General features: G+C 40.7%; 1 protein-coding gene across 2 annotated transcripts; it reads right to left on the bottom strand.

Annotated features, from left to right (window-relative positions):
* Positions 1-3927: 3927 nt before the first annotated feature.
* On the bottom strand, positions 3928-19111 carry LOC112046106 (inhibitor of nuclear factor kappa-B kinase subunit epsilon). Of its 2 annotated transcripts, none has more exons than XM_024082604.2 (8): positions 18412-19111; positions 17771-18013; positions 16850-17077; positions 12926-13061; positions 9906-10656; positions 7423-7570; positions 6600-6701; positions 3928-5539 (listed from the first exon to the last, which is right to left on the bottom strand). In XM_024082604.2, the coding sequence occupies exons 1-8, from the start codon at positions 18913-18915 to the stop codon at positions 5423-5425; spliced, it is 2229 nt and encodes a 742-aa protein (XP_023938372.2). In that variant the 5' UTR covers positions 18916-19111; the 3' UTR covers positions 3928-5422. The 2 variants fall into 2 exon arrangements, with proteins under 2 accessions (XP_023938372.2, XP_052743671.1); XM_052887711.1 differs by having other exon boundaries at positions 6600-6698.
* Positions 19112-20803: the final 1692 nt, after the last annotated feature.

Below are 20803 nucleotides of genomic sequence, written 5' to 3'. Positions count from 1 at the left end.
ATAAAAAGTCATGTTTTTTTTTCATATTTTTAATAACAGTATAATAATGTTTCTTTACATTTATGTATTTCATTTCATAACTTGAAATACTTGGGCTGTACAATATTGTCTATTTATTGAATGTATAAGCACCGCAGAGAATAAACAAACTTAACATAATTTCTAAACTTAACTAGGATACAGTATGTTAAAAAAACGCTGACCGATCCTTAAGGGTGTACTTAGTATCCTGTCCATACATCCAATTACATAGAGGTAAAGCGTGTGGTTGTTTGTATTGGCGTACAATTATACCAAAAGTGGCGTAATGCTCCCCATACATGCATTAGAGTACTGCATACCCTAAGTTGATTTCTTAATGCTTATTTAACGAAGATTTTCCCAGTTTAGTTAATTTTTTACTAGTGCATACCATCGACAACCTTATGCACACCACTGGTAGAGTGAAATCTCTGGATCTACTGAACCGATTTTGATATTTTACCACTAGAAAGCCACGTTTATAAGTGTCAGAAGCGTAAAAAGGAGGAGGTTCTCGATCGACTGTATGTTTTTTCGTATGTAAGTTACGCGATTACTTTAAAATGCCCGGACTGATTTCGATATTTTATTGTTTGAAAGGGTGTACTTTTGAGGTGATGGTATATTGACTGACAAGCAACCAGCAAGAAAAGATTTACGAAAAATTCAACTTTATTAGGGGCCGAGGGAGGGGGTATATTCGATGCCATGTATTTGAACAGTTCCCAGCCACCTACAGACTGTCTGTAGTTGCAGGCAGAGTTTCCAAGCAAACAAAACAAAAAGCTTGTCCTCTCCAATAGCAAATTCTCCTGACAAAAGCACGTGTAGCCGCTCACAAAGTAACTCCAGCTGAGCCGTCTACTTCACCAATCCACAAGCTATTCCAGTGACATCGTGAGTATCTCATCTCGGGCGGCGGTGAGCGCGACCGCTAGAGCAGCAGACTTGTATCACTTGTTCTGCGTAACCTAACTCTTTCTGAACAAAATGCTCGAAGTTCTCTTTGCCGAATGAAACACTCTTCAGCAGTTTCCTCTTCAAGTAGAAATTCATATCTCCACGAAGGGGTACATAAGTTGTAGTAATATAACCTTCTTTGTCGCTATTTCAATGTAAAATATCAAGTGCGCAACACTGCACACTTATTTCTTATATGCATCCGCGTTAGTCGTATACCTACATTTTGTCGGCGTTACATCTTGACCCCTTAACTCTTCCATCATCATGGTTTCAAGATGAGCCAGACACCGTTTCGCGCTGCGAATTTAGCGCGACTTTTGTCTCCTGATTCGTTTTGGGGCAATATAAACCAGTCAAAAATATTGTACTCATGGATGTATCATTACTGTAGAGTCATAGAGACCGTTTTTCGTGAAGCAACTTTTAACGGTAAATAGCATAATCTATATGCACATTCCGGAGCACTGACAAAGTGTTGTGATAGTTGACACCGCCACTCGGCTTTCGCAACGACTTCTCGTACAACTTCGCTTGTATCATGAAGTTCGCATCTACTTGCGTATTTAGCTTAGTTTGCAGTAGGTACATTTGAAACAACAAAACCGTCAATTGTTTGGTTTGGATTTCATGGTCGCCAGAGCCTCGTCAGTCACTCTACCGGGTGCACCACGAGCAGGTGAGGTTGGCAGTCGGGGAGACTGACTGGTATTAGCCTCCCCCTTACACCCCCAGGATACCATAAGATATGCACTTATGCCACCAGAAGACTGCATCAAGCAAGCTCGTTTGTTCGTCGCTCTCAATTCTCATTCAGTGGTGGCGCTGTTTTTCTTTTAATCACAAGATTGGGTGCCAAAGAAAGTTTCGGCTTTGCTACGGAGCATACTAGATGTTTCAATTATAGTTGCATTTGTAATAATGGTCTTTCTTGTTCTGGAGCTAACGTTAGTCGCGATGTTTGTTAAGGATGTGTTTTTTTCTACAGTACAGGGTTTGTATATCATCGCAGGCAGAAATTTGAACTTCTCGGTACTCACAGACGTAGCTAGGCGTGAGCGCAGTTGGTCCGAGTATTCAACAATAGGGCTTCGCGAGGCGGCTTTTTAACTACGTTCAATCTCCGCTATCGTGACTTTTACCTTTATGATCACAATTACGAAAATTGAGACACAATTCTGTAAAACTTTAAACTTCATATGAAAATTTATTCATATGAAGTTTAAAGTTTTACAGAATTCACGCAATTTCAAACAAGATGTGCTCGTACCTTTTTAAATACAATCTGTTTTAATTTTATTATATGCATATCGGATTCCGTTTCACACATATCCTTAAAAACTAAATTTACGAGACTTCACAGGTAAAAATCATGCGGAATCAAATCAGGTGACCGTCCAGTCCATGAGGATGGACCACCCCTACCAATCCCCCTCTCTGCAAGTCGATCATTCAGGCTAGTCGCGCACGGACCGTGAACAATGTGAAGGGGTGTCAATCCATCATGCTGGAACGACATGGTGCGATAATATGTTGCCAGATCTAAACCTTCTAAAACCTCTTCAAATGCATCACATAATAAATATAAATAATAATTAGACCCATGAAGGATAGGATAGAATAGTTCGCTCACCTAAAAGACTAGCCCAAACATTGATCAATGAATATGACGACGCGTTTTCAAAACGCAGATTTGCAAAACGTGTTTCTTACTCATTATAAATATCGAACAATTGTTACACGCTCCCTCCGTATCTGACAGGGTTTATAACATACTGCATAAATGATCAACGTCTGTTTGAATAGTTCACTCTAACATAGATATTACTTCTCTATATATCTACGAGTACTTACTGAAGACAGGTTGGTGAACACACATTCACAATAGTGTCGCAAACTGATGCAGAGTTAGGAGAGCAAAGACACTTTTGTAAATGATCAGATGATCTATACTTATAATAAATCTGTAGAGAGGTCAATTTTGTACATAAAATATATTTTCATAATAACTACCAGGGTATGATTAGTGATCAATACAGATGCCAAAAATGTAATCAGTAAAATTTTCGTCTGTTTGTCTGTATGTACGTTAAAGAAACAAAGAGTAAATGAATGCAAGACCCCCATGTGGTCTACTGTGTTGGCGGACCTTTTACACACGCTAAATACTGTCAGTATTAACTACTACAATTCCAAAGCCAAAACGTTTTCCGAAAGTAGAACAACTATACAACAATATACAAACAATCCACAATAGAACATTGTTCGCTGAATAAACACAACATTGAGCATAAACATACATATACAATATCATTTGTAATATAATATCAGACACTCGTAATTTACTCAATCACTTAATTGATCACCTTAATCACCTTCACCTAATTATAGCTTGGCAAATTCGTTCGTAACACTCCCGATGCCCCGCGCGCTCATCTTCATACCCGCGCAGTCCTTCCCTCTGCCCCGCGCGCACGACTTCACACTCGAGCAGTCCTTTCCCCCGTCGCCCGCATATAAACCCGCGAACTTGCCAAGCTTATACACACTTCATCTACTAATTTGCATGTCACCACTGTGCATATCTTATACTTTGACTTGTCATCTCAATACAGTACATATTCTTGTATATGTCATTTATGTGCAGCGTCCAAGAGAGCCAAGATGTAACGTCACACTTAAAATAACTTGAGCTTATTATTATACACTATTCAGACGGTACTGTGACTGTGCTATGTTAAAAATAATCCAAAGTTTGTTTAGATTATTTTTAACATTGAGATGAGTTAAAAAACGTAAACTATACAACACAGTTAGTACGTTACATGGGGAAGCCAGCGAGAGTTATCACCATCGCCATAACTGTTGTATACTTCTTATCTCGCCTCCTCAAACGTATGATATATGTATTTATATATAGTAAGTAGTAGGAATAACATTTCTAAAAACAATAGATAATGGAATTCATTTGAGATCTTATAAATACAATTACTCAGTCATCTTTTTAAGTGAATTTACATAAGCCTCTTAAGTTTGTTATTTAGATAACTCCTGACAACTTGCATCTGTCGAGAGGAGTAGAGATCAATTTGTAAAACTATAATTATTAAAAAAAATATACTGATAATAATCCCGACAGTACTTATTTATCAGTATCAGGATAAACGCTTGGTTTTATGTAATTGCAAAAACTAGAAAATGTAAAATATTTGATTTTAATTTAGGCTAGAAAAACATGACAGACTACCAGATAAATTCAAATTCAATCAGCTTGCTGCACAATTAATTTTTCATGACTCAATAACACATCTAGCAGTATATAACATCATTAGATGTAGGCAATTATCTGCAAAATCTTGCCACACAAGCTGCAGACTATTCCCCCTGGTAAGCAACTAAAAAATTGAAAAGACCAACTGTTCATCAATCTCGTATAAAAAATGATAACGGCGGCTGGGACAAAAGTGACCAATGATCATGAGGGCTTCTGGTTAACTTAACACAAAACAATAATTGAACTCTTGAATATTCCCATTGGATAATTGCTGACCAGAGTTAATTACTCCTATTAAAAACAAATGCATCATCTACAACAGAGACATGGTAGGTGTGCACTGTGCAGAGATAACAGTTAACTGAGCGCACACGCGGACTTGGAGGGAGGCTTGGTGCAGTCGTTCCTGTTCACGTCTTCGTCCTCCGGCAGCGAGTGCACGTCCTTACAGCTGGCCGACTCATAGATCACCGTCCTGATGCCGGACTCCAGTGACGTCATGGACTCGTCCGAGCTGTCTAGTGTCGCGCTGGTGTCTGTGGTTGAACATTCTGTGTTGTTCGCGTAATTACTCGCCCTACATTTACTGTTGTAATTGTTTTTTACATTAACGTCGCTAGCTCTGTCTGACACATCGTCATTCCCAGCGGGTGAAAGTGCATAGGTATCGTTGTGTTGGAATCTAATATTCTCGTACGCGACGTCAGAGTTTTGTGTATAATAGTCTGAACAATAATTATTCTCTAAGTACATGCGACAGTCGTCCTTGTTGCACCAACATTTAAGGTCACTCGATTCGTTGATATTAGGAAATTCTTCACTTATTGATTTGTTACCACTCATTAGACTATCATTTAAATTACTGTTCGTATGTATAAAGTTGCCATTGCCGCAGCACTCGGTGTTCAAGCACGTCAGAGTTTCTTCTACATCGACCTCGGACGTCAAATTAAAACGATTCTCAAAAAGTTGATCAGTCGTCGCATAATTCGTAACATCATTTTGATTGAACTCAGAATCACGATTCACATTATTATCAAAAGTCACATTAGAAGGCGAGACGTGGCGACAGTTGCGTTGGCTATTCACATAATCACTGGTCACTGAGTCAGGCTGAGCACGGGTAAACGGCAAGTCGCGACAGTCGCGCTCGGAGCGTGTCTCGCGCTACGGCGTCACGTCCGCCGTGAGGTGCAACAGTCGCGCGACTAACGCGGCGCTGGCCGCGGCGGCCGAGGACACGTTGTCGTGTTCCGCTAGCAAAGCGCGTAGGCCCGCTCCACTCTGTGACAAAAAGTTACGGTAAAAACAGAATCTACAATCATCACCATGCCCACTGCAGGTCTCCTCTTAACTGCATTGGTACAACCCCAAACCCCATGGCGGGGTTTGGGGTTGTTCCAATGCAAGTTGACAAAGGGGCGTGAAGTTGGCAAAGGGGAATGCCCACCGGCCCATACAACGTCGGCTCAGAGAAGCCAGGTAAGGCCCTGTATATGGAGATAATAATATGATGTATAAATAAGGATCTGGTTAAATAATTGACTTAATAAAAATATGTTTCTTGAAGAAAAAAATTTTTGCCGGCGTACCAAAACGGCAAAGTAACATTTGAAGCTGTATTTTTTTTTTCTGTTACCAACAAGCGTAACAAACAAGAAAACGAATAAACTAATCATAAATTTTCAAAAATATCGTAAAACTCAGTCTTATGGTCAACAATCTTAGCTTATCCCCGTTGTAGACAAATTGAACTGTATGGGCAAACGTCCGGCGCCCACGCGTTCTGATCAGGGGTCCATCAGCTGATCAAAGTGACCGAGGCTGGTTGGCCCTAGCTGACGGGTGATATGAAGAGTAGGTTATGTGTAATATGTGAAGGTCCATAATGGTGTGTTACAATATGTCACCCGTCTGCAGATTACAGCAATCCTCTACCCGCCACTATGCACGTCAATGTCCTGATAATTTTATCGTCCACTACCGCGGCAAAACTTAGTTCATTTAGCTATACAAATTTACACGCGCATAACTTCGTCAAGTAGACTACAACAATGTATGTATGCAACAAGAATGGTTATACGGAAACCAAAAAAAAAAAAACATCCTAAAAGGTGCCCCACGCACACTTCGACAAGCTGCGCGTTCGTCTCGCGCGAACATAAAGATGAATTTAAAATATCGTAAAACGTTGAAGCAAACTTTTAGAAACATCAAGTTTTTTTTAGATAAAAGTAAATTGCTGGGTGGTTAGGGCAGGCTTGGGCCGGGGATGGATATTTCCTTTTATTATTTGTTTATATTTCTGTAGAAAATATTCAACATACAACAAACAAGTACATACAGCGGAAACGCCCGCGTTGTTGACAGCGGCGGCGGGCCGCGCGCCGCACCTCTGCTGACTGGCCCGCTGCGGCTCCGGCGGCGGCTCCTGCTGCGCACTCTTCTGAAACACAACCGCCATCTGCGTCAGCCAATTGACTTGTATCCTGCGGTATACCTCACTACGTCACCTGCGCCTCACTGACGAGCTCGCGTGTGCAGTGCTCGGCGTCCTGCAGGCGCGCCCCACTCACAGCTACAGTTACAAGTGTACACAATGGCAGCGCTGCGTCACCTGCGCCTGCGCCTCGCTGACGAGCTCGCGCGTGCGGTGCTCGGCGTCCTGCAGGCGCGCCCCACTCACAGCTACAGTTACAAGTGTACACAATGGCAGCGCTGCGTCACCTGCGCCTGCGCCTCGCTGACGAGCTCGCGCGTGCGGTGCTCGGCGTCCTGCAGGCGCGCCCCACTCACAGCTACAGTTACAAGTGTACACAATGGCAGCGCTGCGTCACCTGCGCCTGCGCCTCGCTGACGAGCTCGCGCGTGCGGTGCTCGGCGTCCTGCAGGCGCGCCCCACTCACAGCTACAGTTACAAGTGTACACAATGGCAGCGCTGCGTCATCTGCGCCTGCGCCTCGCTGACGAGCTCGCGCGTGCGGTGCTCGGCGTCCTGCAGGCGCGCCCCACTCACAGCTACAGTTACAAGTGTACACAATGGCAGCGCTGCGTCACCTGCGCCTGCGCCTCGCTGACGAGCTCGCGCGTGCGGTGCTCGGCGTCCTGCAGGCGCGCCCCACTCACGGCTACAGTTACAAGTGTACACAATGGCAGCGCTGCGTCACCTGCGCCTGCGCCTCGCTGACGAGCTCGCGCGTGCGGTGCTCGGCGTCCTGCAGGCGCGCCGCCAGCGCCAGCAGCTTCAGCTCCGTGCTGGACACGTCCTTGTCCAGGATCTGCGTCTGCAGGTACACCGTCTGCGCCACCTTGTACCTGTCGAGTGTCGAGTGTTGACTGAATGTATTGGAATACTTGTGAGCGGATGCAAGATTTAAAAATCGCACACATTTTGAATCATCGACTAATTACTTGTGTCTAATATAAATAATAAATAAAAAATAATAAAACCGACTTTAAAACCTAAAAACTAAACTAATAATAAATAAGGTTTAAAAATTATAACCCGACTACGTAAAAAGGGGTCTAAAAAGAAAGAAACAAGAAAATATTTAAGATTGAAATAGAGAAATACATAAGATCAAAAATGGTCACGGTAGTTCCGTGGTCACCCATTACAACCGAGCATGTACCTGTGTTTGAAATAGAAATGTTTGAGGACTCGAAATTGTAGACGAATGTATATACCTAGGCCAGTTAGGTAGGTCTAATTTCGAGAAAGAGGTGAATCGCCGAATTCAGCTCGGCTAGGCAGCGTTTGGAAACTCCGCAAAGACGAAAGTCTTCGAACAGTGCGTGTTGCCAGTGATGACTTACGGATCTGAGACTTGGTCGCTAACTATGGGCCTAATAAGAAGGTTCAAAGTACTCAGCGGGCGATGGAGCGAGCTATGCTTAAGGTTTCTCTGCGTGATCGAATCAGAAATGAGGAGATCTGTAGACGAACTAAAGTCACTGACATAGCTCAGCGAGTCGCGAAGCTGAAGTGGCAATGGGCAGGCCACATAAGAAGAGCCGATGGACGTTGGGGTCCCAAGGTGCTGGAATGGCGACTCCGCACCGGAAAGCGCAGTGTCGGTCGACCCCCCCACTAGGTGGACCGAAGACATCAAGCGGGTTCAGGGAGCCGCTGGATGCTGGTGGCTTGAGACCGTTTTGTTTGGAAGTCCATGCAAGAGGCCTTTGTCTAGCAGTGGACGTCCATCGGCTGACAATGATGATGATGAATGACATTTTAATGTCTGTCTGTTTTCTCCGAATATACTAGAGCAATCCAGTTGAATTTGGTACACATATGAATTAGTCTGACGAAACACAACCAATAGAACAGGCAGGATTTCGATCAGGTTATAGTACGACTGACCATCTACATTCCCTAGGACAAGTGATAGAGAAGTATAAAGAGTTTAGGTGGCCACTTTACATAGCCTTTATAGACTATAGTAAGGCATTCGATAGTATAAGCCATAATTCTATTTGGGACACATTATCATCACTGGACATTAACAGAAAGTATATAAATATCCTGAAGTATATATATAACAACGCCACAAGCAGAGTTAAACTCGAAACCAGAGGAGAAGAAATAAGAATAGAAAGGGGAGTAAGGCAAGGAGATCCTCTGTCACCAAAACTCTTTATCGCTGTCCTGGAGAATATCTTCAAACAACTAGACTGGAAAATGAAGGGATTATATGTGGGCGGTGCCTATCTGAGCCACTTGAGATTCGCGGACGACATTGTTATACTCTCCGAAACATCGAGAGAATTAGGAACTATGATACAGTCACTGGTTAAAGAAAGTGCTAGAGTTGGACTTGAGATGAATGCTTCCAAAACAAAAATAATGACAAATAGCCAAAAAATTCCTATAAACATATATGGCAACTACATAGAATATGTGGATAAATATATATACCTGGGTAAACAAGTATCTTTCAGCACAACAAATAACGAAGAAGAAGTGGAAAGAAGGTGTAAAATAACCTGGAACAAATTCTGGTCCTTGAAGGAAATTTTAAAAGGTAATTATACTACAGATATGAAAAAAATTGTAATTGACACTTGTCTTTTGCCCAGCTTATTGTATGGATGTCAGACATGGGCTTTCACGCATACAGTGAAAACTAAGCTAAGAACAACACAAAGGTCGATTGAAAGAAGTATACTAAAACTAAGGAAAATTCAAAAAATAAGGGCAGAAATTATCCGACAAAAAACAAAAATCACTGACGCTGTGACACAGGCCCTAAAATTGAAATGGCAATGGGCTGGGCATATATCGAGAATTAAAGACAGTAGATGGACCATAAAAGTCACAAACTGGAAAGGTCCACCTGGAAAGAGAAGCGTCGGCAGACCAACTAAAAGGTGGGCTGATGACATCATTATCAAAACAGGGTGAGAATGGATGTCTCTCGCAAAAGATAGAGATTACTGGAAGAAGAAAGAGGAGGCCTTCACCCAAACGGGATCCACATCACAAGAAGATAACTAACCATACTAACATTAGAATTAATATATAGATATAATTATAATTTAAACTAACACACCTAACAAACGTTTGAAATGTAAATTGATGTGGAAATAAAAGGCTTTATTATTATTATTATTATGAATTAGTCTTGGATCCGCACACAGCGAGGCTCACCAGTCGGCGATGGCGTCGGCGCGCGCGCGGGCCAGCGGCGCCGCCCGCTGCAGCAGTGCGCGCGCGCGGCGCCCCGTCTCCGCCACGGTGATGCGCTCCAGCACGTGGAACTGCTCGTCGTTGTACGTCAGCGAGCGCGTGGCGCGGTCGCGCACCAGGTGCTGCCACGACTCGCGCAGCCGCTCCACCAGCGTCTTGGCCTTCAGGTGCAGGCGCAGCGCGCTGGGGCACGGCGCGTGCGGCAGCGCGTCGTCCCAGTCGGCGCGCAGCGCGCCCGCCGCGTGCCGCGCGCGCAGCGCCGCCGCCGCGCCGCGCAGCGCCTCCGCCTCCGCCGCCGCCAGCGCGGCGCCCGGCGCCCAGGCCGGCGCGCCGCCGCCGCCCAGAAGCGCGCGCGCCGCCGCCGCCGCCAGGTCCAGCGCGCGCGCCGCGTCGTGCAGGCGCTGCGCGTGCGCGGCGGTGGCGGCGGCGCGCGCGGCGGTGGCGGCCAGGCGCGCGGCCAGCAGCGCGCCCCAGCGCACGACGCAGGCGCCGCACAGCTCGGAGGCGGCGCACAGCGCCTGCACGCGGCGGCGCAGCGCGTGGCCCACGCTGCAGGCCGTCTTGGCCTGCGCCGCGTCGTTCTCCACGGACACGATGTTGGGGAACACGGGGAACTTGGGGATGTCGGGCTCCGGCGCCATGCACACGTTGTTGTTGTTCTTGTTGAACAGCAGCAGCGGCACCTCCGCCGTCGTCTCCGGGTACTTCTCGCCTGCGGACGGCGCGACCACGCGTTAGCTCTGGGCCACTCCGACTATTCATGGGAAACATATCACTAACGCAATACGTTTTGAGGTTTTTTCTGTTTGGTTGTTAAGACAAATAATAATAATTATCCTTTCTTCTCTAAAAAAATATGACATATATATTGTTTACCTATAAAATATCAATACATAATTTTATCGTTACAACTATCAAGTAGCCACAAATGTCAACAAAAAGCTGATTGTAATTATAAAAGTCTCACGAAATTATCTCAAAATATTGGTTATTAATAAAAATAAAATAAAATATTTATTTGTATAAATCACCAGTTGGGTACGGTAGAAAGAGGTGCTAATAAACAGTGACGAGCTCGAAGAAGGCTGCCGTGCCCAGAGATGTACTTTATGTAATTTTCCATTGTACGAGTAAGACACCAATCAATGGTCATTTTCAGGTACCCAACCGTAGGAGTCGAGGCACGACCTTGTCGACTTTGCGGCGCTGGAGTTCGTAATTTATGTCCAAAATAAAATATAAGGCAACAAAATTGTAAATTCTATAATACAAGTCTAGTTGACATTTTGTCAATGTCTAATCTATCACGAGATAGAAAACAACGACAAGAGAGAAAAAAAAAAAAATAGCATAAAACGAACTTCACATCCTAATTTTTTTTAATTTTTCGACCAATATCTCAATATCTCAATAATGATGAACAGTAGGTAATAAAAAAATGTAAAGCACCTTAATTATAGAACGTGAAATTGCAAACACCTAAACGTATTTTAACATTCCTTAAATTAAGCAATATGATGAAATTCCTAATTCTATGCGAAGGTTCAACGTTATATAACAAAATATCTGGTCTGGTTTAATAGTAGGTTTCGGCCGTGGCTAGTTACCACCCTACGAGAAAAGACGTACCAACAAGCAGTATAGCATTCCGGTACGATGACGGTATTACGATTAAACTTTGGCAGGCTAACTTTGCGTGCTTGGAGTAATAAGTGAAACGACACGGAGTTTATACGGTTGGGTATTATATATACAATATCTTACAACCTTTTAAACTACTTAATTTAATTGTATACAAATTATTAAGATTGATTTACGTCAAACTGGAATCTGCTGATAAGTATGTACGTGCTACTCTCTAGGACATGTAAGCGGAATATAACTGTTAACTTTAACAACCATTCTATACTTATCCACTCTTGTCTGCAGACTAATGAGTTTTGTGACTGCCCAACATTGAAGGAAGTCCAAACTGTTAAGTATCTCGGAGTAATGTTAGACCACAGACTTCATTGGCTTGCGCATATTGAATTAGTATCTTGCAGAATTAGGAAACTCATTTGGATTTTCAATAACTTAAGACATATAGCTTCTAAGAAACTTCTAAACACAGTCTATCTAGCTTTGGCTCAATGTATAATAAGTTATTGTATACCAGCCTGGGGTGGAGCGGCAAAGATAAGGTTTCTAGATGTTGAGAGAGCTCAACGCTACTTCTAAAGGTTATGCTCTCCACACCTTATAGATATCCTACAACTAATTTGCATGCTGAATGCGAGTTGCTTTCGGTTAGAAAATTATATATATTGCACACGGTGTTGAGGAAACACAAATTGTTGGCATTTACACCTCTCAAGCTACTACTAACTACGCAGAAGGCGTAAAGATGTTGGTTGTGCAAACCACTCGGGCTAGAACCTATTTTGCTAGAAAACAGTTCTGTTTGCAATCTGGTGTTTTATATAATAAGATAAACAAAAAACTCGACATATACCCAGTAATAATTAAGGAATGCAAGAAAACAGTTATTAAATATTTATTGTCATTGAATTATGAAGTAGAATCCTTATATCCTGAAAAACACACACACACGCACACAAACGTGCGAAACAACCTATTATAATAATTTTGTAATGTTCATTTAGAATTTGATATTTCTGTACTAGCTATGGAAGCGCGGAGACTTCTAATACAAAGGTAGTTTTACTACTCCTAAAAGAAGGTTCCAAACTCGCACTAATTTATGTAAATTTAGAAAGTGAAATAAACGATTTTTTTTTATAATATCACCTCGCTTTTTGCTATGCTTAAGATTTTTATTTATTATTTATACCTATGTTTCTATGGCCACAGTGCATAGAGAGTACAATAAACTTGTGCCTCTGCTAAGTAAGCCTGCCTCCATCTTAGACTGCATCCTGACAATCAGGTGCGATCGCAGTCGAGGGTTAACTTGTCAATAAGAAATTTAAAAAAAATACCTAGTGTGTTGTCATCGATCTCGGTGAGTAGCAAGCAGTCCCGGTACAGCAGGATCTGCGACTCGGCCACCACGCTGGTCTGCTCGCAGATGTATGTCTGCAGGTGCTCGAACTTCTCCTCGGGCTTGAGGAAGACCTGCCACCAAAAGTAATCCATTTACTTTTTCTGCCGAAAAGCGAACAAAGGCTAGAGAACGAGCAGAATGGCAAAGTCTGGAGGAGGCCTATGTCGAGGGACACCCTTACTACTTTAGTTTAATAAGTTAAGTAGTATTAAGCATATGAGTTAATGTAAAGGCTATTTTTATTTTTTTATTTCAATCTCTGAGCAGCCGGACTTTATTATATTGATAAATACAGGCTGCTCGGGAGTATTTCCCGTAACTTATGTTCTTTAACAAAAATTAATTCAATATGTTCATGGAACATGTGAACAATGAATATTTTTGGAGTAAATAATATTTCTTTAGTAAATAGATCTTAAAGTGTGTTCCATAAACGCATCCTTATAATAATGACGTGGCCTATTGTTTTACGTATTTTAAAATGAAATGATAGATAAAGGCGTGTGTTTACATGGATAGCCGGAATTATTTGAATTACTTTGTATGAAACCATAAAATCTATTTTTTTAGATATTAGTTATGCAGTTCGGTTTGTATAAGTCTCGTCAACACCTTGAAGTTGTGGGAAATACTCCCGAGCATCCTGTATATAGATGTTCTTACACTGCACACTACTATTTTGATTCACTATACACACACACAAGTAATTTTAAATTAATTTTCTGTTAGATGGTTGTGATGATGTCTTTTCTTCGCTGAGAATATAAATAAACCAATTATAATAATAATAATAATCGTATACCTTACTATAGCGGACTTCCGCGACTGCGTTCGCTTTTCACAAATCCTACAGGTATTTTTTTCTGGGATAAAAAATAACCATCTTCTCCAAAGTCTTATCTGTACACCAAGATTTATCAAAATCGGTGCAGCAGTTTAACCATGAAAAAGGTAACAGACAGACTTACTTTTGCATTTATTATAATGGTATGGATGTGTGAATTCATAATGCACTTTTGCAAAGTAAAAATATGATTATGAAGAAATGTTTATTGGAAAATACTTCTTTGGCCAGTGGCTTCCGTAATGCCTAGTTCGGACTACTTTAGTATTTTTAACCGACTTCCAAAAAGGAGGAGGTTCTACGTTCGGCTGTATGTATGTTTTTTTTTTTTTTTTTTTTTATGTATGTCCAGCGATAATTCCGTCAATTATGGACCGATTTTGAAAATTCTTTTTTTGTTTTGAAGGGTTTACTTCCAGGGTGGTCCCATTTTTTTCATGTCAGGATCTGATGATGGAATCCTGGAGAAATTGAGGGGAACTTTCGAAAATTGTAGAGACGGCTAGTGCGTTTGTTAGTGTTTCCTTAAGGTATTTTAAACCACTACAACTTTATTAAGGTTTGAAGTTGGTCTGATGATGGAGCCGAAACACAGACGATGGAACTCGTCAAGGATTTACAGCAGTCACCTTTTGTTTGGGCTTGATTAATTTGTATTGATGAGTACTTTCCACCTATATGGGTTGTGACTGTATTAAGGGTCTGGTGATGAAGACGAGGGACAGTGAAGAGAACTCCTCGACGGCTCACAGTAGCTACCTTGTGTTTCGGCTTGATTAATTTGTATTGATGAGTACTTTCCACCTATATGGGTTGTGACTGTATTAAGGGTCTGGTGATTAAGACGAGGGACAGTGAAGAGAACTCCTCGACGGTTCACAGTAGCTACCTTGTGTTTGGACTTGATAAATTTGTATTGATGACAACTTTCCACCTAGATGGATTGTGACTGTATTAAGGGTCTGATGATGAAGACGAGGGACAGTGAAGAGAACTCCTCGACGGTTCACAGTAGCTACCTTGTGTTTGGACTTGATAAATTTGTATTGATGACAACTTTCCACCTAGATGGATTGTGACTGTATTAAGGGTCTGATGATGAAGACGAGGGACAGTGAAGAGAACTCCTCGACGGCTCACATTAGCTACCTTGTGTTTGGACTTGATAAATTTGTATTGATGACAACTTTCCACCTAGATGGATTGTGACTGTATTAAGGGTCTGATGATGAAGACGAGGGACAGTGAAGAGAACTCCTCGACGGTTCACAGTAGCTACCTTGTGTTTGGACTTAATAAATTTGTATTGATGAGAACTTTCCACCTAGATGGATTGTGACTGTATTAAGGGTCTGGTAATGAAGACGAAGCACAGTGAAGAGAACTCCTCGACGGCTCACAGTAGCTAAAGTTCTTATCAATACAAAATTATCAAGTCCAAACTTGTGTTTGGACTTGATAAATTTGGCGGTGCCAAGCCAGTGTCGTGTTTTAATTAAAGCTGTTAAACTTAAACTGTTAAACCACAGAAATTTTGTAGTTAGAACGTGTTTAATTAAAACATCACTGGCTTGGCACCGCCTTCAAACTGATCAGAAGGTAGCTCATAGGTAGGATGTTATTTTTTGCTTTTTAGTTAAAGTTATTTTTTGAGTTGGAAGTCGGTTGAATTTTTTTTATTAAAATTTTTAGTCCAGTACGAACAACTTTTGGGCGGTAAATCCAAAAATTGTGGTTGTTTGGTTATTTTTTATCCCACAAAAAAAATGCCTGTAGGATTTGTGAAAAGCGAAGGCACATAAAGTGGTGCTTCTATTGTATTTGTCAGTGAATAGTTTCAACATTGAGAGAAGCAAACGACGCGGAACGGCGCACGTTTGGCGTCGGCACAAGTCGTGCGCACGTCACTGCAACAGTCTGATCCGTGAGAGAAGCAATACATAACCTTGACTCGAAAAACTTACTTGCATCAAAATATTTATTTATAAAGTTCGTAGTTTCCGTTCCCGTGGGAATAAGGGGACAGAATGTAGCCTATATCACTTGGTGATAATGTAGCTTCCATACAGTGAAAGAATTTTCAAATTGGTTCAGTAGTTTCGGAGTCTATTCAATGCAAACAAACAAACAATCAAATTTTTCCTCTTTATAATATTAGTATAGATTAATTTCTAAAGTCAATCAAACAAGTATTACTCTTATTCCGAATGTCAATAATTTTATATACTTGACTTTGTGGCTGCTTATGTATATATATCACACACTACACACACACAGACACACACACACACACCAGCAGCGAAGATTCCATACAGACAGATTCTCGCCAAGTTACCTTTTAAAATTCCATACATATATATTCATTATTCCCAGTCGACATTCGGAAATCCAAATCCCTTGACATATTTAAAAAATCCGTTAAGACATATTATCTTAATCATACAACATAATGATATATTATATAAATGAATTTAAATGATATGTATGGATGTATGAGAAACTGGATTTTGTATCAACCAATATGAATTTCTTTTTCTTTGGGATGGCTTACCTTCGTCAAAATTCCATCCTTCGCCACTGATACACACACACTCTAGCAGAACCAAAGGGTTTCAATCATTTAGTTTTATTCCTTAGGGAATTCAGTGATAAACATTTATAGCTTATGTTAGTTTTGGATAATTTAGTTTTTTATTGATAATTAAGTTTTTTATTGATAAAAAAAAAATTCAAATCAATCCAGTACTTTTTGAGTTTATTTGTTACATACAATACCATACCATAGATTCATCTGCATAGTTCCCGTTTCCAAAGGAATAACATATAGCCTATGACACTAGATGCAGAGATTACTTCGTACCATGTAGCTCGCAAACTTTACCTCTTTATAATATTAGTATAGCTATATTATTAGTTTAGATATCAGTACTTGACTTGACGTACCTTTCAGCCCATTCCCCTCAATACACGCATATTTTAGATATTTCACATTAGTTACAGGGAGGCTGGTTTTACCTTTATACTAGCAGCCTTGTTGACATGGAAGATGTGGACTGGTGTGGTGGAGGTGACTGTTTGGACTTCAGAGAAGAATCTCTCAAAAGTCCAGATCCTGTGAGGGTCTACTTCTAAAAGACCAGCCAGTAGGGGTGTGACTATCTTCCGGAGGCCTACACTGAGCTGACAGTGGGATGGCAGTTCCCTAGCCCATTCTATGGGTCCATTTTCAGTTGTCTGTGTTCCCTGGAATAGAAAACGAATTTATGGTTTTTATTTAGGTAAAAAGCAAAAGGTAAAAAACATTTTTGCCAATTAAAATAAATTATTTTTGAAGAATAATATACATATATAGTATTATTATTAGTATTATCTTATCAAACTGAATTTTAAGTACCATTCAAAGGCCAAGTTATGTCAGCTATAAGCAAGTTATGAATATCAAGAAAAAGTCGTAGACAATTCTGGTTTTAAACTAGCCCTTATCCTTAACATAATTTAAACAAGTAGGTTAAGTTTTATTCAAAATAAATATGCTGTATAAATATAGTTTTTGTTTGACTACGTTTGGAAGTGTAGTTCGAGTGTAGTGTACAGTCAGATGCAATTTTGATAGCATTTTGGAACATTGTGTATTAAACTACGCAACACAAGATTTTAAGTGTCAACAGTAAAGTTTCGCCTCAGCAGCAGAGCATCATTCTGCAAGCACATACTTAGTGTAGGACCTGGTGTAGTGACACCCACAGATTATTTCCGAAATATCATAAATATTGCAATCAACTATACAGACAAGCATTACAGAGTTGATGTACAGGACATTAATGTGTGTAAATTTGAAGGTATGTTATTTCACCAAATAAACCTTTCATTCACACTCAAACTCTGTCATCTTATATCCATAGTCACCATAAAATAGAGAAATAATGCTTCACTGACAGAAATTACTCCTGAAGCCTTCTTGGTGGTGATATAAAACATGGTTTCTTTGTTCCTCCTCCCCCCATACGGCCTGAAGGGGAGCTGCCCCGTGGCCACGTGGTACAGTGTGACGCCGATGGACCACAAGTCTACAGTAGCACCAAAGCTCTTCCCCACAGGCTTCCGCAGCACGGCTCTCTCGTACATGTCTGGGTGCAGGTACTCCTCAGTGCCGTACAGGGACACAAACTGCTCCTCCTCCTGTGTAACAGACATCATTGTAATGTATGTGCCCACTCCTGTGCCAGGCCTGGCTACCCGCATTATAGGAGACAGGATATGGATACACATTCATTATATATATAATGATAATTATTTCACATGAATGTGATAGTAGTGGCATATATATGCCTTGCCTGTTGAGTGACATCTAAATCACTAAAGATCATGAACTGAAAGTTTGTGATAAATAATGAAATCTATATTAAATGTTTTATTTTCTAATACTCACACACACATATATATTATTGAAAACTCAACACAAACATAAAATTATTTGATCAAGTATATGTGTTGCTACAGTTTGCACTACCAGACTTTCTAATCCCTCATAGACCTCCACCACCAGAAATATTGATTGTCAATCCTGTAGTTTGTACCTGCAATTCTCTAGCAGCTCCGAAGTCTGTCAACTTGTAAGTGGTGGTCCCGTCCTCGTTGATGAACTTCATGATGTTGCCGGGCTTCAGGTCGCGGTGCACCAGGTTGTTGTCGCGCAGGTGCTTCATGCCCGCGGTGAGGTGCTCCACCACGAGCAGGAACTCGTGCTCCTGCAGCCCGTACGTGTTCTCCGGGTCGTCGAGGATGTTGAACAAGCTGCCGCCCGTGCACAGCTCCATCACGATGACCTTCCCGCGCCCCTCCTGCTCCTCCTCGATGGCCAGCAGCTTGACGATGTTCTCGTGCTTCACCTTCTTCAACACCTCGAACTCCCGCATCTGCACGTCGTGCGGGCGCATGTGGCTCAACTGGTTGAAAGTCTTCACCGCCACCGGCTCGCCGTTGTTTTTGTTGACGCCTTGGAACACCGCCCCCGTTGCGCCCTTGCCCAGGACGCTGGTCGTACACCACACATAGTTTTCTGATCCTCTCAGGAAAGACATTTCTTTTTGTTTACAATTTTATAAATTTTTAATTAACCACCGATTCACGTTTCGTTACTTTATGGACACTTCAAAATCCATTTAAATTATATTTAATTCCTGCTTCTTTAAAAAAATCTTCACCAAATAACATTAATTAACAATAAAAAATCTCACAAATCTTTTGTGTGAAACAAACTCACTTCACTTTTTTTTTTTTTTTTTTTAATTTATTTTACGGCCTTGGATACAAGTCCTTATAGGCCCTGCTTTAAATATTACAATTTTTCTTAAAAATAATACAAAGCACTTAAAATTATCATCGTCGTCGTCTAAATATAAATTTACTACTGTATTTTACAATTTTTCTATTGTGTTACTAATGAAATCTAAAACAGGCTTATAAAATAAATGGTTCCTCAACAATTCCTTAATGTGGCGGGGATCACACTTAATTTCGTTTTCTTCCTTTACTAACTCTATCGAACTTGCTAATATTATTCTTTGTATACCAAAAGCTGAACACTTGAAAATTATGTGATTGATATCTGCGTCGTCTTTTTCACAGTACATGCATTTGTTATCTTTATAAATTTTTAATTTGAATAAATGACTTGGCACTAAACAGTGACCAAACCTTAGTCGGTTTATTATTGATATGAATTTTCTTGAATCCCAACTCATTTTGTTATACCATGGCTGCACCGGTATTTCATTTTGTATGTCTGCGTACCAACATCCTTTACTTTTACTAGTTTCTTTCCAAAGTTCATGCCAAAGCAACTTCTGTCTCTTCTTCACTTCATGATAAAAGTCTGTAAATGGAGTTTTGATATTGTCTGAACAATCTTCATTAAACAATCCTTGTCTTGCTACAGAATCAACCAGTTCATTGCCCGCTATACCTCTGTGGGAGGGTACCCAGACAAATTCTACGTTCATTCCAGTTTTTCTTATGTCTAGTAATACATTTTTAATTTGAAAAATAATGTATGAAGACTTATAACTAAAATTGAAATTGTTAATAGCTAAAAGAACACTTTTTGAATCTGTTACTATAATACAATTATTTACACTATGTAAAATTTCCTCTTTTATATAAGAAATTGCTTTTAAAATTGCAAAAGATTCCGCAGTAAAAATACTACATCGAGAATTTAACTTAAACGCTTTACTACATTTTTTTTGTGGATCATAGAAAGCAGCACTTACAAAGTGCTGATTTTTAGATCCATCTGTATATAACTTATAATAATATTTACAATTTTTATCAATAAACATCCGGAAGTCTATGTTTGACGTAATATTCAACAAATGAATTTTATTTTTCATAATCAAGCTCTCATAGAGCAAGAGCCCACGACAGCCAGACCTTCGTTATTTTATAAAAGTTGAAAGTTTCTCTGCAGATGTCTCCTATACAGGTAAGAACGACCAGCGACTATAAAGTTTGGGTTGTGGTTACCTGGGCAGGTAACAGGTAGTAAAGGTGTATAAAATAGTACTTGAAATTCGTTAAAGTATAAAGCTCAATTTTTTAATATTTCCTTCGGGATAACTTTAAAAATCTCGTCATCCATTGCCGGACACTTATGACGGTTGCTACCCCCTGCCAGACACCCCTAAACTTTAATAAATTATAATTATACTTTCGTTATAGTATAAAAGCTAAATTTTATATATGTTACTTGGGGACTTATAAAAAGATGTCACCTCAATAGCCGGACAGTTTTCGTGGTTTTTACATCTTGCCAGACACATCGAAAGTCCACTATAGGTGCGAGTGCAGGGTAACAACTGTTCAAGTAGGTGCGAGTGAGATAGAGCGCTTAGTCGAGTGCGTTCTTTTACTGCGCACCATCTGTTATTTAGTGATATATTGAACTATCATGTGTAGATGCAAACAATT

Source organism: Bicyclus anynana, chromosome 20 (genome assembly GCF_947172395.1).
Source record: "Bicyclus anynana chromosome 20, ilBicAnyn1.1, whole genome shotgun sequence".
Classification (NCBI taxonomy): domain Eukaryota; kingdom Metazoa; phylum Arthropoda; class Insecta; order Lepidoptera; family Nymphalidae; genus Bicyclus; species Bicyclus anynana.
This window is presented reverse-complemented; position numbering and strand designations above follow the sequence as displayed.

Bases quoted from the DNA above. Each gene is read 5' to 3' on its own strand.
- LOC112046106 (XM_024082604.2), bottom strand. From the start codon at position 18,915: ATGTCTTTCCTGAGAGGATCAGAAAACTATGTGTGGTGTACGACCAGC. The intron at 18,014-18,411 runs GTACAAACTACA...TCTGTTACACAG, and splicing joins GAGCTGCTAGAGAATTGCAG to GAGGAGGAGCAGTTTGTGTC. The intron at 13,062-16,849 runs GTAAAACCAGCC...TTTTGGTGGCAG, and splicing joins ACAAGGCTGCTAGTATAAAG to GTCTTCCTCAAGCCCGAGGA.